This window comes from Crocodylus siamensis, chromosome 15, assembly GCF_052110815.1.
Source record: "Crocodylus siamensis isolate JL-2025a chromosome 15, ASM5211081v1, whole genome shotgun sequence".
Lineage (NCBI taxonomy): Eukaryota > Metazoa > Chordata > Crocodylia > Crocodylidae > Crocodylus > Crocodylus siamensis.
Window position 1 is genome coordinate 45,630,970 of NC_143409.1, and position 16,400 is coordinate 45,647,369.

The following is a 16,400-nucleotide window of genomic DNA, read 5'->3' on the forward strand; positions in this document are numbered from 1 at the left end:
GTCCTCTGCTCTAGTGATCCATAACTACAGCACCCGCTGCGCATCCTCCCATGCCCTCTGTAGCAGCCTCCCTCCCTAGGAACGCGGCCACCCCTGCAGGCCCCGCGGCGCACACTTCGGGGGGCGGCTCTGCCCTAAAGAGCAGGAGCTCTCTAATGGATCCCAAGTCTCGGCAGGACAGGCCTAGGCCTAGGCCACGGCCACGGCCACGGCCACGGCCACATTAGTGGGAATCAGCTCAACCTGGAAATAAACCAGCCCCAATCCAACATCTTCTACAAGGTCTTTTCTTTAAAAAAATTTTTTTAAAATGCTCTAATTGCAATTTGACTTTCATGGACAAGAGGTAATCCGACCCAAGCACATGGCAGCAGCTGGCCTCATAGTTTGGAGCTTGATCTGGGAAGCTCTCCACACTCAGATGTCTCAGTGAAGGCACCGGAGGTGCCAGGGGCCGATTCCCCCCTGGAACAAAGGGATGGCATTTAATAGAGGGGGGAGAAAAAGGGCTGGATTCTGGTGCAAATCTGCGAAGTGAATTCAATGGGATTACACCGAGTTGCAGCAGCTGAGAGTCTGGCTGGCACAGTTTAAATCACTGCAGAGCTCTGCAGCCGTGTGGTCATGCCCTATTCAATTCCACAGGGTAGGTTAAACATACACGCCCCTATGGAAATGACAGAACGGTCTGCTAAATCCTACAGTAACTTTCCAAGAGACACTGCACATGTATTAGCCCATGAGCTTCCCTAACTGCACAGAAGTTACTTCAAGACAAAAAAGAAATCCCAAGCAGTTTTCCAAAATAGCACCAGCCTCTCCTCCAACCAGGAGCAAATATCAGACAGAGCTATGGGTAGGTCTGAGTATTTATTCTGGGGTTTGAGGGCAGGACCTGTCTGATTTACATCCACTGTGCAGGGAGCAGCTTTGCACTGCAACTGGCAAGTATCCTCCACCACAGACGTTTCAGCCTGCGGCTTCAGATACTCCCAAATCCATCAGCAGGCATCATGTGTGCAGACCCAAGCCCCGAGACTCAGTCACCTGCCCTCAGTCAACAGCTGCAGCTGCGGGAAGAAGAATCAAAGTTTCTAGACAGGATGACACTCACACCCAAGTGGAAATCAAGGCCTTCATGAATCACAAACTTAACCCTGAGATCAGCTCTAATGACCACAGCACCAACACGCTGCAGTGGGGATTGCAATGAGGATAAGGAAAGGCACCTTCTGCTGCAAGGCTGCCCCTGCCTCAGCACTTAGGGGCAATGGGAACAGCTCTCACATTTGAGGGAAGTGTGAGAGAGGCAACAGGAAGGAAATAGCGCATTTGGATCTGGACTGTCCTGAGTAGAGTGAGCAAGTTGCTTCATGCTCAAGGGATGCAGATTTGGGAAAGACAGAATGAAAATCACCCCCACTGGTTTGAGCAGCTCAGGAACCGCAGAAACTAGAATCTAGGTTCTTTGCAGCACTTCTCCAGTGCCACCGTGGAGGCCAGAGCCCACAGGTAACAGGGCATCAAGCCACTCAGCGGGCAGGGGCAGCGTGACGCAGCAAGGTGGGAATCGAGCAAGGCCCTATCTACTGGGGTGTATTTGTGGCCTCTAGCAACTCAGCCTCTGAGACCCTCACAGGGCTTTCTCCTCCCCCGCCCCAAAGCCCATGCTGGTTCAGCGAGTGACATGCATGTCATTGCAAGGAAGCCAGTATGCTCCAGCACTTCTTGCTCTGGGTGCTGGAAGTAGACGCTTAGCTTGAGGCAACAGGGAACCTGGACAAGGACAGGGGTGAGGGGGTCAGGGCTGGTGGGAGGGATCCCCAGAACCATAGTTTCATAGTTTCTAGGGTCGGAAGGGACCTGAGCAGATCACCTAGTCCGACCCCTGCCATGGCAGGAAAAAATACTGGGGTCAAATGACCCCAGCAAGATGTTTATCTAACCTCCTCTTAAACACCCCCAGGGTAGGAGCCTGCCCTGACCAGGGTCAGATGGCTGTGCTTCCCCTATGCTTTCCCAGAGATGGGCCAGCAAACTGGGCACCATAGATCTGGCAAGTGCCCTGTCAGGGCTTGGCAATGTTTTGCAGGTTCTTACCACTCACCCTCCAGCAGTCCATCCCTCTGGCCCAACACCCGCTGACAAGCAGCAGCCCAGCCCATAGTCTCAGGAAGACTGTGGCATACTCCCGTGCCATCCTCAGGGCAGTGGAAGAGGAGCTTGGAGATGGCAGTTTGCATCTCTCCAAGCAGGCACAGTGCAGGGGGGGACCCTTCTTTCCCTTTCAAGGGGGTCAGGGCTGCAGAGTAGGGGGAAGCCCCATGGGAAGAGTCTGCTCTCACTCATCCCACTTCTGCCTGCTCCCTAGGACTGACTGGGTGGCTTGGGGCAGCAGATGGCTCCATGCAGCTGCCCCAGACCCAGCCCCAGTACTTTCCTGGCTCCGAGGCAGCCAGCGGGACTGCGCTGACAGGGTGAGGGACACAGTCTGGTGCTCGCCGCCTGCCCTACCGTAGTGGCTGTGTCCGGCTGGCACCAGCACTGTTGTCTGGGGCTGGTTGCTGCTCAGGTGCCTTGAGCAGCCGGAGCTCATCAGCTTGCAGGGCGCTGTACCAGCTCTGCTGCCCACCCTCGGCCAGCAGCACTGGGCTCTTGGCGTCCTCGCCCGCTGCCCCCGGAGGGCACCTCACCAGGTTCACGGCACTGGCTGGCAATTGCAGCAGCTTCTGCATCGGCTTCATTGCGGGGCCGAGCCACGTTTGCAGGCAGTTGGGGCTGGGGCTGTGACTCAGCGACGGGGCTGTCCCCGCTCCGCCTCCGCCTGCAACCTGATGCTGCTGCTGCTGGGGCCCGCCAAGCTGGGCTGGGCTGGGCTGGGCTGGGCTCCCTGCTACAGCCCCAGCCCTTGAGCCTAGGCTGCAGCTCCTGCTGCAGGGGTCAGATCTCACAGTCCCCACTGGGTCACTCAGGGAGGACGTGTCAACAACCCAGCCCTGGCACTGGAGGACGCTGCTGTCCTGCCAGGCCCCAAGCAGCCCCATCAGCTCAGGACAGCATTCAGCTATGTCTCTCCTGCCCCCCTCCTGGCCACAGCCCCTGTGCCTGGGTGAGGAACAGCCACTGCCTCACCAGGGCCAGGATGGGGGAGGGCCTTGAAGCATGGACAGGGAAGAAATACACCGGGAACTGTACACCCAGGAGGGGTGTGGTTCCCTGGGCTGGTCTCAAGTAAAAGGGAGGGAGATTCACAACTTACAGACTAACCCAGGAGAAAGAGAGAGGTGGGGGGAGGAGATGGATGGATAGAAGGATGGATGCAGAGAGAGAGAGAGAATGATTCACAGATAGTGACAGAGAGAGACTGAAATGGATGGATAGAGGGATGGATAAAAAGAGAAAAATGGATGGATAGAGATGGGTGGACAGAAAGAGGGAGAGATGGATAAGCAGTGAGGGAAAAAGATGGAAGGAAATAGAGATGGATGGATAGATAGTGAGAGGGATATAGATGACTAGAGAGAGATAGAGAGAAATGGATGGATATAGAGAGGGATGGACAGAGAATGGGAGATGGATGGATGGTGACAGAGAATGTGGAATAGAGATCGAGAGAGAAAGATGGATGGAGAGACAGAGATGGCTGGATAGACAAAGAAAGATAATTGGATAGAGAGAGATGTGCAGAAAAAAAGAAAAATGAATGGAGAGAGAGATGAATCGATGGACAAAAGATGGATAGATAGAGATAGAGAGGGAAGAATAGAAAGAGGGATTTGGATGGATAGAGGGATAGAGAAATGCATGGAGAGAGAAAGATGTATGATTAGAGAGACTGCAAGATGGATAGATGGATAGATTTAGAGAGATGGATGGAAAAATGAATGAATAGAGAGAGATGGATGGAATGAGAGAGGGCAGGATGTTAAGAAAGAGAGCAAGTTGGCCAATACAGAGTGAGAGGTAGATGTATAGAGAAGGAGAAAAAGATGGCTAGACAGAGAAAGCGATGGATGGATGGATAGAGAGAACGATTAGAGAGAGAATGCAAGACAAATGGACAGAGGTGGATGGATGGAGAGAGAGAGAGAGAGATGGACAGAAAGTGAGAGAGAGTGTTGGATAAAGAGGGAAGTGGATGGAGAGGGAGCAAGATAGATGGATAGAGAAGGACAGAGAGATGCATAGACGGAGCGATGGATGGATGGAGAGAAAGAGATAGAGAGAAAGATGGCTAGACAGTGATGCAGAGATAGAGACGAAGAGAGTAATGGAAGGATAGAGAGAGAAGTATGGAGGACAGAGAGGTAGATGCATAGAAAGAAAGAGAAAGATGGATGGATAGAGAGATACAGACAAAGTGATCCATGGATAGAGAGAAAGAGAAATAGGGGGATGCAGAGAAAGAAAGAAAGACTGATGGATAGAGAGGGAAAGATGGATGGGTAGAGAGAGGGATGGATAGAGATAAAAATGAGTGGATGGATAGGGAGAGACATGGTTAGACAGAAAGTGGGATAGACAGAAGGAGAGAGGGAGGGATATATAGAAATTTAGAAGGAGATGGACATATAATGAGAGAGGAGAATGGATGGATAGAAAGAAAGACAGGGAGACGGATGGATAGTGGGAGAAAAGGATGGATAGAGGAGGATGGACAGAAAGAAAGAGGGGTTGATAAAGAGATGTATAGAATGAGAGAGATGGGTGGATAGAGTTTAATGTATAGAGAGTGAGAGATTGATAGAGAGAAATCTGGAGGGAGAAAGAAAGGAATAGACAGAGACAGATGGAGAGAGATAGAGATGGATACAGAATTATGGATAGTGAGAGAAAGAGAGCAAGATATGGATAGCTAGAGAAAGAGATGGATGGAGAGAGAAGGATGTGTAGAGAGAGGGAAAAAATGGGTGGATGTAGAGTGGGGAGAGGGATGCATAGAAAGGCAGGAAGTTGGATGAACAGAAAGAGAGGAATCTCCCTCTAGATAGAGAGGGAGAGATAGATCAACAGAAAGACAGATGGATGGACAGGAAGAGAGTCTTTTGAAGAAAGGGAAAGCTGGATGGAGAGAAGGAAAGAGGGGGAGAGAGAGGGATGAAGAGAGAAGAATAGAGATATTTAGATGGTTAGAGAGAGAGAGATATGAATGCAGTGAGAGATGGATGCATAGACTGAGGAACTACATGGATAGAGAGAAATGGATGGATAGAGAGCAGGCTAGAACAAGATGAATAAAAGCGACAGAGGAATAGAGACAGAAAGAGAAAGAGAAAATGGTTGGATCCAGAGAGATACTTGGGGAAAAAGATGAGTGGAGAAAGAGGGATGGATAGAGAGCTGAATGGTAGAGAGAGAGGGATGGGCAGAAAGGGAGGAAAAGGGATAGATAGGAAGACCGGGGGAGAGGATTGGATAAAGAGAGAGAGAAGGATGGATAGACAGTAAGGGAGATGAATGGACATAGAGATGGAGAGTTTTATGGAGAAATGGATGAGGAAATAAAGGGATATGGATGGAGTGAGAGAGATGGGTAGAAACAGAGAGAGGGATGAATAGAGAGATTCATGGATAGATACAGAAATGGGTAAAGAGATATGGATGAATGCAGAGAGAGAAAAAAAGATGGATGGATAGAGAAAGATGGAAAGAGGGATGCATAGAGAAAATGGATGAATAGAAAGAGAGGGATAGATAGAGAAAAATGGATGGACTGATAGAAAGAGAGAGACATAGGCAGAAAGAGGGAGAGAGACAGAGAGAGCAAAATGAATGGAGAGAGGGGGGATGGACAGATAGAGGGATTGGGAGAGAGAGAGACAGAGCACATGAGAAGGATAGGAAGAGAAGGAGATGGATGGAAAGAGAGAGTTGGATGTATAGAGAGTGGTAGAGCTGGATAGATAAAAAGAGATGGAGGCAGTTGATTTAAAACTTTGGGTGGAGCAGGAATCAAAGTAGGGTGCAAGTGCACAAATGCCCACCGCCTCAGTCTGCCCCGTGTATATAATTACTCTGGTTAGTCTATAAGGGTTCAATCCATCCTGCCTTCTACACAGGGACAGAGGCAGAGCTGCCCCTCCCAGGGTATCCTCGAGCAGGGTGCAATGCCCATCTTTCCAGATGAGACTCAGACAGGCCTTGTTCAGGAGGGCTGGGGTCAAAGTGCTGCTTGCTCCTCTGCTGCATGCAAAGGTTTGCTTCCTCCCTGTCACACAGGAGCCACACCACAGGGGAACGGCCCCAAGGCAGCTAGGGATGACATAGGAATGGAGGGAACCATGGGCTGGGGTGTTAGCCAGAGAGAAAGCTGAGAGCAATCCCACAACACGGACCAAAGGGGAGCCAGCTCAAAAGATAGCTCAGGATGCTGCTGTACATGGAGCAGGTGCAGAACACAACTTGAGCGCTGTAGAGAGCATCTGGTTTAGGGGCTATTCGGGTAGGTTTTGCTCAGAAATGAGCTGGTAGTGATCCCAACTCCTGGGAGAATCTGGGCTCAGCTCTGTCCCAGATCTGTGGCTCTGTCCCTGGAGCAGCACCTCTCATTGACAGGCCTGACCAAGCCTTTTAGGGAAGCAGCTGGGGGCAGCAAGCAAGGATGTGAGGCCAGGGATGCTGGGGTCTGACAGGTTGTTTTGCAGCTCCACCCCCGAGCTGCAAGGACAGAGGGAGCTAAACTGACACACTTGCATTCAATGCCAGCAAACCCCCAGAAGCCTGGAGGGAGACATCAGGGCTCCTGGAGACTAAAGCACTGGGGGAAGCCCGCTAGAAGGGAAGGCAAGCCAGCTGCACTGCTCTCTGCCAGAGGGAAACAGCCCCATCTCGTGGTTCCTTCTGCCTCAGTCATTAACCCAGGATTTCACCATTTGTTCCATGATCACATCTCTCTTTTTCCTTTTATCTGCTTTGTAACAGTGCCTATGGGTCCCAACCATCACAGTGCCCCATTGTGCTAGATGCTGCACCCATACACACATTCAAATACAACTGCTGCTCCTGAGACCTTATGCTATAAATACCACCAAGGAAGCACAACCATCATAATTTCACAGCTGGGAAACTGAAGCAAGAGAGAGAGAGAGTATATGAACATATGGGTAAGTTATACTGATTTAAGGGGCAGGGGGAGCATCAGTTGCTCTGTGATTATTATTATGCATGTCCAGTCCAACCCTGCAGCAAGCGAAAGCTAAACGGCTACAACTTAGCCCCGGGGCTTTTGGTTGTAGCCGTGTTGGTCTAAAGACAAAGGCAGGCGGGCAAGGTTCTTTGGATAGATGCGATAACTTTCATTAGACCAATTGAGTAGTTGGAAAAAAGTCCTTGGCCAGCTTTTAGGGGCAGTCATCCTCCATCAGGCATAGGAAGTCTCTGCTGTTCTGAGACTCAAAGGAGTGAGAGAAGCTAGAAGTGTGACAGGATGTCAGTGAGAATGTAAATAAGTAGAAATTAGGAAAACAAAACAAAACAAAAAAATTAGGAAAAAACTTAGCCCTGTTCCATTTAGGGGCAAGCTGTCCCAATTTCATTTTCCTCTTATTACAAGATTGAAGTGGATACCAAGAGTTATTACAAAGCAGGGCTAATACAAGGTCAGAACCACCACCATCTTTTTAACATAGGGCTGGGACCCTATTCCCAAGTCCCAGCTCTGCAGTGTAATAGCAAGACCACCTCTTACCTTCTCATACAATTCCTGAACCCTATGCCCGTCTTGCCACCTCCTGAGATCACAAGATCATTAGTTTGAAGTGACCTCAGTGGTTATCAGGTCCAACCCCCTGCACAAATGCAGGAATGCTACTCCTAAATCATCCCTGAAAAATGTTTATCCAGACCTCTTTTGAAATCACAAGTTCTTCAACAAAGATCACTCGATACAAAGCTCCAGACACTGATGGGCATTTGCTGTCAGTAAATCTGTGACATTCCACCAGATTTTTTCTGATCGGGTGAGGACTTAATTGGAGCTACTCCTGATTTATATATACACACAAAGATGAGCCACAAAAGAACCAAGTCCAGAAGGTTTAGCTGAGGCAAGTATCCCTGGTGCTGCAGAGGTCCGTTCTCTGGGTCCCACATATGTGCACATGCTCAAAACAACAGCAAGTCAGTCTGCTCCTGAACCTGGGCTAGGCCAGTTCACTTGGCCTCAATTTAGCCCATGGGGACATTGTAGGTTTGAAAGCAGGGCCTGAGCCAGGCAAATACCCAGGACCTCTGGATTTGCACCAGCTGAATCCAGAGTCCTGCTCTATACCAGTATGAGACAGAGCAAAAACACAGCTGCTTTGGAGTCCACATTATGGGCAGAAAGCAGGAAAACCAGGGGGAAAGGAGTATGACAATGGATCAGGAGAGCAGAGCGGAGTAAAGGAGCAGGAGGAGAATCCAGGATAGAGAAGGCAACGGGGGCCCATTTCTAGGGATAGGTGTCAGCTTGGCAGGACTGGGAATGGAGGCCCTCAGAGCAGATACTGTGCTCAGCAACTCCAGCCTCTTTTGCCCTTAACAGTGCAGGACAGTCTTCATGGCCTGTCCAGGCTTTGGTTCTTGTGAGGGGCTGACAGCTGAATTGCTGGGGCTCCTGTGTAGATACAGGTCTGAGAGTGGGAGAGGTAAGAAGGGATGCACCTCCTACCCCAGCCCTCCCCTGCCTACCTCCCATCCAGACCCTGCTGAGACAGGGTTGGGGATGAACCTGAGTAGGAATGAGTGAGCAGCATGGTGCCATCTCCCTACCTGAAGCACTGCCTCTGGCTCATTCTGGTATGTGGCAAAAGGGGGATTTGTTCACCGAGTGAGGCAGAAAATGGGTGGAAGAGGAGGCCGAGCAGAGCTTGGATGCTTCATGGCACATGAGGGATGGCTCCTTCCTCCCCAGCCCTTGCAGGTAGCAGTTAGTCCTACTAGCCATAGCTTCAGGTGCCCTTCAGGTGCAGCATATAAGAATAGCATAGCCGGGCTAACACCAACTTCTTCCCCATACTCAGGGTTAGAATTACACTTTGACTCTTGGGGGAGAGAGGGGAGGTCTGCAAAAAAAAAAAAAATTGGGCTACCCATCACAGTGCCTTAATAAAATTGGAGACCCCCCAGGTTATGATTTTCAAATCTTAAAGGAGGGGCTCTCGTCTCTTATGGGGGTGCTCAGCCCCCCCAAGATCCTCCATAATTTGACCCCTGCCCATACTGGTGCATGACAAATGGTCACGCAACCAAGACCCAAGGGTACAATGTGTTGCTACAGCTATACAGCAGTGGCCTTGTGTGCTTCTCCACAGCAGGACCATCCACAGCAGGATATAACGGGAGCATGTAAAACCCAAATCCAGCAGTGGCCTGTATATGGGAGAGAGAAATGCTGCAGGGAGCGCTGATGACAGCACAGCATCCCTCACGTGATACAGATGCTCTGCAAAGAAGGGCAATGGAAGCAAGCTACACTTCTGTATCAGCTCACAAAGCTTTCTCTAGGGCTGGGCTCCAGCTGTGGAGTGCACTCCCCCATGAGTAAAGGAGCAGCACAAACCTCAGACTCTCCTGCTGCAAGAGCAAGGTGCGTCTCTTCAACTTGGCTTCTCCAGCATAACCCAGAGCAACGTGGTTTTAACATCTCAAACCTCAAACTCCAATCCCTACCCAAACAAAATGCTCCACCACACAGTCCTCTTTCTGGGCAGAGAAGCAAGAGGACAAACTGCATGCAGCAGATGTTATTCATATTAGTTAGGTCCCTGCTACATGTTACACTCAAGGCATGATTAACCACTTAACCAAGGAATAAGCCACAATATTATTCCACAAAAAATGTATAACAACTTTGTGGCTGGTTCTTATGATGCCGTTACTTGAATGTTTGGCCAAGTGCATTCCTTTGGGAGGGAGCCCAGATCAGCTGATGGTGCTTGCAGCTGTAAGGAGTGCATAGTGGACCCCTGCAGCTGGCAGCCCCATGAGTTGTGGGCTTCTAGCCTCAAGAAGCACATGGTGCACACTTGCAGCTAGGAGCCCCGACAGCTGAGGTGGCTCTCAGCTGTGGGAACCTGCTACTTGCCCGGGATCATGCCAGGGAGCCCGGGATCATGATCCCCAGCAATAAGGTGTGCAAGGCAGGAGATGTCCTGGAAGTGCAGTTGTATGGCTCGCACATCAGATTCCACTGCGCCTTTACTTGTACACCTGGCAAAGGCCTTATTGCACAACTGAAAGAAGCACAGACTGTGGTGGTGTCAACAATGCAAGAAGCCAGAAAAAAAAATGGCAGTACTTGAACTGCTAAAAAAAATATGACATTGCCATAGCACAGAGAGCAACACCAAGCAACTACCCTCACATCTGCTTTTTTTGGGGGGGGGGTGTGGGGGGGTTTGAGGCCTCCCATCCAAGTTCTGACCCTCGTCCAGGCTGATTAGCTTATGGACTGAGACATGGACACACAGCCCTTGACCTAGCAGCATGACAAAGAAAAGAATAAAACCCCTCTGAACCCCAGTGTTGCATATACACACACGATAAGGGTGAAGAACCCAATATTAGAAGCAGATAAACCAGTAGGGATATGTCAGGGTCCATAGAGCAGGGCAGAGTTGGCAGGATGCTGAAGGGACACCATGAGGCACTGTCACTGAGGGTTTGGGACATGCATCAGTCAGAGATTATTGGCTAAGAACGGAGAAAGATGCACACTGGGGCACTTCTCATCACTCACCCTAGGAAGCAACAAGAGCAACAGAGGCAGAAAACTGCTCCCCTCCACTCCCCACCCCATCACCAAGCAAGTTAATAAGAACAGCTGGTGGCCAGACAGCAGCGTTATCAGCTCAGCCATATTAAGTCAGACCCTTATACCCAGACAAAAAGCCCCTTCAGTTGGATGTAAATAAAAGCTACCAACTGCAGGGGAGAAAACCAAACACAAACAGACTGTTAAAATCCGGACAATAAAGAGAGATTGGCAAGCGCAACAATTGCGAAGTCACTGACTTCTAAACAACCTTAATTTTGCCCCAGCATTGCCACCTCTCCATAACTGAAACCCTGAATCACACTTACATCCTCCAGTCTTAAGAGCGAGTCCCATAAACTTATTTTCCATCCACACCAGCCTGCCTCTGCGGATACCGCTGAAACCATGAAAACTAACTTCTTCCCTCAGCATCCCACATACCACAGACTCATTCTCCAGGACATGACATCCATCCTGGTTTCTCAAAGGCTTATTCTGCCCTTGGTATTTTTCGTTCCCCACCTTTACAACAGTCGATTCCACTATAATAAGCATACCTCACTAATCACTGACATGCAGCCACCTCTGGTGAGGAACACTAGAAATGAACTTTACGCAGGAACATTATGCGACAGTCGAGGGCAGGGAGCACGCATCTAATTGAAATGGCAAATGGAATTTAGGGCAGCAAAATGCATCAGCATTTGGATGAATGCAGAGATCAACACTCCTCCTCTAGCAAGCACAAGTTGAAAACCTTGTGTGCTCAAGGCTGTGTTTTGCACCTAATCCTAGAGATGGCATCACCAGCAGCACAAACGCCCCCTCCCACATTTCGCAGCGCTGGGGGACTGCTTTCTCCTGAGTCATGGTCACCACTCTCAGTAGTTTCCCCTTAGAGGTGTGTTATCCAAGCCCTCACCCTACTTTGCTTGAGAGGTCTGATGCAGCACAGCCAGGAATAATGAAAATCCTTTATTTACATACCTTTGCACCTGGGAAGTGCATCTTATCTTCCTCTTCATTAACATTTGCAGGTCTCCCTGCTTTTTCTGGCTCTGGCAGCATGGTAGCAGAGTAGTTAAGATCTCTCTTGGGAAGTGGCAGTGTGTGAGAAGTGAAGCCCTGTTCTGGGTTGATGTCAAAGGCCCACTACCTCCCTAATCCCCGACATGAAGCTACCTCTGGTGAGGAACGCTGCAACTAAACAGTGCATAGCAACATTGTGTGATAGTTGAGGGCAGCAAGTATATGATGACCAGTGGTTCATGCCAAAGGCTGCCCCCAGCTGTGCCTGGCTACCTGGGCATTCAGGCTGGGATGGGTGGATGTGATACTAACCACACTGCCCCCTTGCATAGTGTTGGCTACAGAAACTGGTGAGCCTTAACCAGATAAGCCCAGTGGGCTTCTAGGCTTTATTGGCTCTTCTGACTTACCAGGAAAAAAGGGAATAAAAATCATGAAGATGAAGATAAAATTTCATCTGCTTTGCCATCACCAACAGCACCTCCCTTAAAAATGATGAGCACAGGTGAAACATGGTTCAGTGGGTGGGGTGCTAGCCTGAAATCCACCAGACTGAGACTAGTGCAACTTCTGGGAGGTCACCTGGTCTCTGCTTCAGTTCCTGTATGAGGAAAGAAATGCTGCCCTACTGCACAACAGTGTTTTGTTCTTGGGAGTCCGTTTCATACCTGGCAGTTTTAGCATGTTGCTTTTAACCTCTCATCTGCTTGTCCTCCCTCCCTTCCATCATTTGCTATTCTTTAAAATTTCACTCATCTTGAGACTGTGGAAGTCCCCCATTCCACTGCTGTTCATAGGGACAACGTAGCATCCCTTTAAATAACGTGCAAGCCGTCCAAGAGTGTTCACTATGTGCCCTACATTGAAATGGACCCTTAGCTAGCATTGTTCTTGGGTGCTGGTACTTAGCCCCGTAACCCAGGTGTGTTCCCCACATTGCCAGGGAAGGTCTGAGACACAAACAAGCACATAGCTGTTTCTAGCAACATCTTAGAAAGTGCCTGAATGTGCTTCTGTTGAAAACACTTTAAACTAAAGGCACTTTCTGGGCTTAGAGCAGCCTGCTGGGGACTCTCAGACATCAGTGTAATGGCTTTGCAAATGCATCCTTTATTATACACTGAAGGGCCCTAATTCTCCTCTCCCTCACAGCAGTCTGGCATCAGCACCGGGCCACTGATTTGAACAAGTCCTCCCTAGTTTTTAACACAGAAAAGGATTGTGTTTAAATGGCCACAGTCATTTCCCCTGCTACTCAACTCAGTTCCTCAGGATGGACCTCCATTTCTGCACACAGGCAGCCATCTTCACTCCTCCAATAGACATTCATGGAAGAGACCTCCGTAGCTTTCTGACATTGGCACTGGGGTTAGACTAGGACTTTGAGGCAGAGGGTGCATTTTGTGGGTGCAACAGGAACCCCTGTAGGAGGAGTGGGCTGGTTTTGTTCAATCCCTGATGCTGTGCAGAAATACTGCTCTTGTGGGCTGGTCTATTTTCTCCAAGTCCCACTGTAAGAGTCTTCTCTTCCCTAGAGAAAGAAAAACAGGTTCTGATCCAAGTTACATCAGCACAAATCCAGTTTACTCAGTGAAGCTGGTGGAGTTCATCCAGATTTACAAGGAGCTGGGCTCAGGCCTCTTGCTTATACCATGGGTATCCTTACAAGGATTTCACTGCATTCCTACACAGGTCCAGTACATAGGAAATGTTCCCCTTTCACCTTTCAGGGGAACATGGCAGATGACAGAACAGGGAGCAACAGCAAGATTCTCTCCTTGGAGGTTTTTAAGACCTGGCTAGACAAAGCCTTGGCTGGGATGATGTAGTTGGGATTGGTCCTGCTTTGAACAGGGGATGACCTCCTGATGTCCCTTCCAACCCTAATTTTCTATGATTCTGTGGCAGAATAGATTGTCATCTATAGCAGTGATTCTCAATCAGGGTGCCACAGCATGCTGGGATGCTATGACATCCTTCTAAGAATGCTGTACAATATTAGTACAGGCAGGCAGGCACACACCTACACATGAGTCACAGTAAACCCAGAGATTTCAAATAGGATAGTGTCAAAACCATTCTTACCTGTTGTGGCCCTTGAGTTCTTTGCAATCAAAGAATTTCTCAATTACTTTTCCATAGTTAAAAAAATCAGTGAAAGCTAAGAGCTGGCATTTTCCAAGGGGTGCCTTGAGACTAATGAAGAGTTCCTTGAGTCTAAAAAGATTGAGGTCAACTGGTGTCTAGTGTTTGAACACTTAAGGCAACACGTGCATATGTGCATCCATCTCCAAACAACCCTCGCTTACAAACTGTGCCCTGGCTGTGCCACTGTGAGGCACTCTGGGTAGGGCTGCAGAAGGGCTGTGTTTGCTGGAATAACTAGAGGCAAGGAGGGGAATGAAGGGCAGCCTGTTCACCCCCAGGACCTGGATTGCATTCCTTGCCCAGAATAGCATTGCCAGCTCGCTTGTTACCACAGACTGTTCCCATCCTAAAACACTTCACCTTGAGATAACCCGGCCTGCACAGGCCCCATTACATTGCAGAGTGCACCCTGCATCTAGCAAAAGCCAGGAAATTGGTTTAGCCCAGGGCAGTAGGATTTCCCTTTCACTCTAGCTGTGGTTGGTGAATTTGGTGCTGGGACCAGGGGGTTAGACAAGCCACTAGAAATCAGAGCAGGGGCATGGTCGAGCCTTTGTCAGACCGATATGGCAATCTGCACCAAGGACTACAGCGATCTGGCTGCCGTCAGCCGGCGGACGTCACCGATGACGCAAAGATTCACTGCTGCTGCCGTGATTCTGCCAGCTCCTCCACCAGCTCCACAGCACTCAGGCTACACAATATGGGCACTCTACGCCAGCCCCACTATTTTGTCCCTGCCTCCCCTGTCCATGGCAAACACCCAAGGCAACTCCTGCTCTAGGTGCGGACCCACGGCCCTGCAGGAAAGCATTGTTTAGGAACGGAAAACAGATTTCCCAACCACCACCCCTCAGCTCCCAGCTGCCCGGGTCATTTCCATGCTCTCAAATGGAGCATTCAACCGCAGCATCCCTCAGCCCAGAAATAAACCATTCCTGCCCCCCAGCCCACAACAGGCTGTGAGAAGGGGGAGTTTGCTAGCCTCCAGTCCTGCAAATGGCCTAACCCAAGGGCGTCTTGCGGGCTAATGCTGGTCTCAGCTGCCACACCTGCTGCCTGCAACACTGAATGGGGGAGGGGAGCAATGCATTAAAAAAAGCAGCAAGGGGAAAATGCTGGAGGGCATCCTTCCCCCTGCCTCCTCTAGTCCTCTCTGCCGCCTGATGGGGAGCACAAGAGGCTTCAGCCTCCCGCAGCCCCGGGCAGGAACTCCCCTCCCCCCTCCTGCCTACCTTTTGTAATCAGAAGAGAAGATGCCCCCGCTGGCAGGATCATGGCCATACTCGGGCTCCCCCAGGCTGGAGGAGCCCCCCTTCTCCTCGTTGTAGGCTTGGCTGGTGGACATGGCTGGGATCTGGGGCAGAGGAGGATGTGCAGGGGGTTTAAACGGAGGGAAGCAAGGCTGAGCTTCTTACAGCGACAGGCCCCTGCACACCAGGGATGCCCCAGCAGGAGCGGAGGAGGAAGAAGAAGAAGAAATAATAATAATAATAATAATAATTGCAGGAGCAGCCGGGCCCTGGCGGCGGCCACTGCTGCAGTTTATGTCGGGATCAGGTGGCCGCAGCTTCTCGAGGCTGGGAAACGCCACCCCCACCCCGGCAGAGAGGGTCCCCTCCTCTTAAAGAGACAGGACTCCTCTGCCCCTGTGCTGCTGTCCAACACCAGGGTGGGCTGGCCCTCCGCTCACGCTGGCATTGGGGGGGGGGGGTTCAAGGGCTGGGGAAGAAGTAGAGCCACAGAGGGAGACGACCATCTTCTCACCTGGGCTGGATGTCTTTGGAGAGGTGCTGGATCAGAGACAGCATCCAAGCGCTCCCTTCTCTCCTTTGCCTGAAACATCTCCATCAGTGTTTTTTCCCCCACAATGGAAAACTGGGGTTTCCAACTGAATGGAAATGTTGGGGTTTTTTTTCCTCTGGAACCCTCAGGAGCCCTCCAAAAGGGGCCATTTCCCTCAAATGCTGTTTTCATTAACATTGGCTCAAGCAGAAACCTTGCATTGATGTCTTGTGGCTGCCCCCGCCCATGCATGCAAGCACCCCCCCCCCCACAAACTATTGTCATTGTTTGCATTTGTTATTTATTTGCTATGCCTAAACTTTCTAAAAGGGAGGGGGGTGGCTCCACTCTGTGAATGGGGGCCTGAGCGCAAAAAAGAGGAGCTCACAATCATGAGGAATAAAACAGTGACACCATAATATGGTAAAACTACCCCAGCTGATACCACACAAGGATCCTGTCTGGAGTTGCCAACAGCTCTGCATCATGTTATGACAATGAACTTAGCCCCAAAATATGCCAGATTCCCATAAATATCTTACAAGGCTAAGGATGGAGCCTAGGTAGGGTTAAAGCAAGCCATTGTGAACACACACCCTACACAGGAGGAGAACAGGATAAGAGGGAAACAGACTTAAAGGCTTCATTGTTCTCACCCCTGCCCCAGTCTTATTTTTTTTAATCAATGAGGGACAAATCC

General features: G+C 50.1%; 1 protein-coding gene across 6 annotated transcripts in view; it reads right to left on the minus strand.

The window, feature by feature from the left end:
- Positions 1–15,482, minus strand: part of AP3B2 (adaptor related protein complex 3 subunit beta 2) — a 59,419-nt gene extending 43,937 nt beyond the window's left edge. For 3 of the 6 annotated variants that reach the window (XM_090028842.1, XM_090028841.1, XM_090028840.1), the window contains exon 1: positions 15,151–15,482. In XM_090028842.1, coding sequence (XP_089884968.1) covers positions 15,151–15,263 — 113 coding nt within the window. In that variant the 5' untranslated portion in view covers positions 15,264–15,482. Of the gene's footprint in view, positions 1–2,514; positions 2,751–15,150 lie in introns of those variants that run through there. The other 3 variants (XM_090028839.1, XM_090028838.1, XM_090028837.1) reach the window with 1 other exon arrangement.
- Positions 15,483–16,400: the final 918 nt, after the last annotated feature.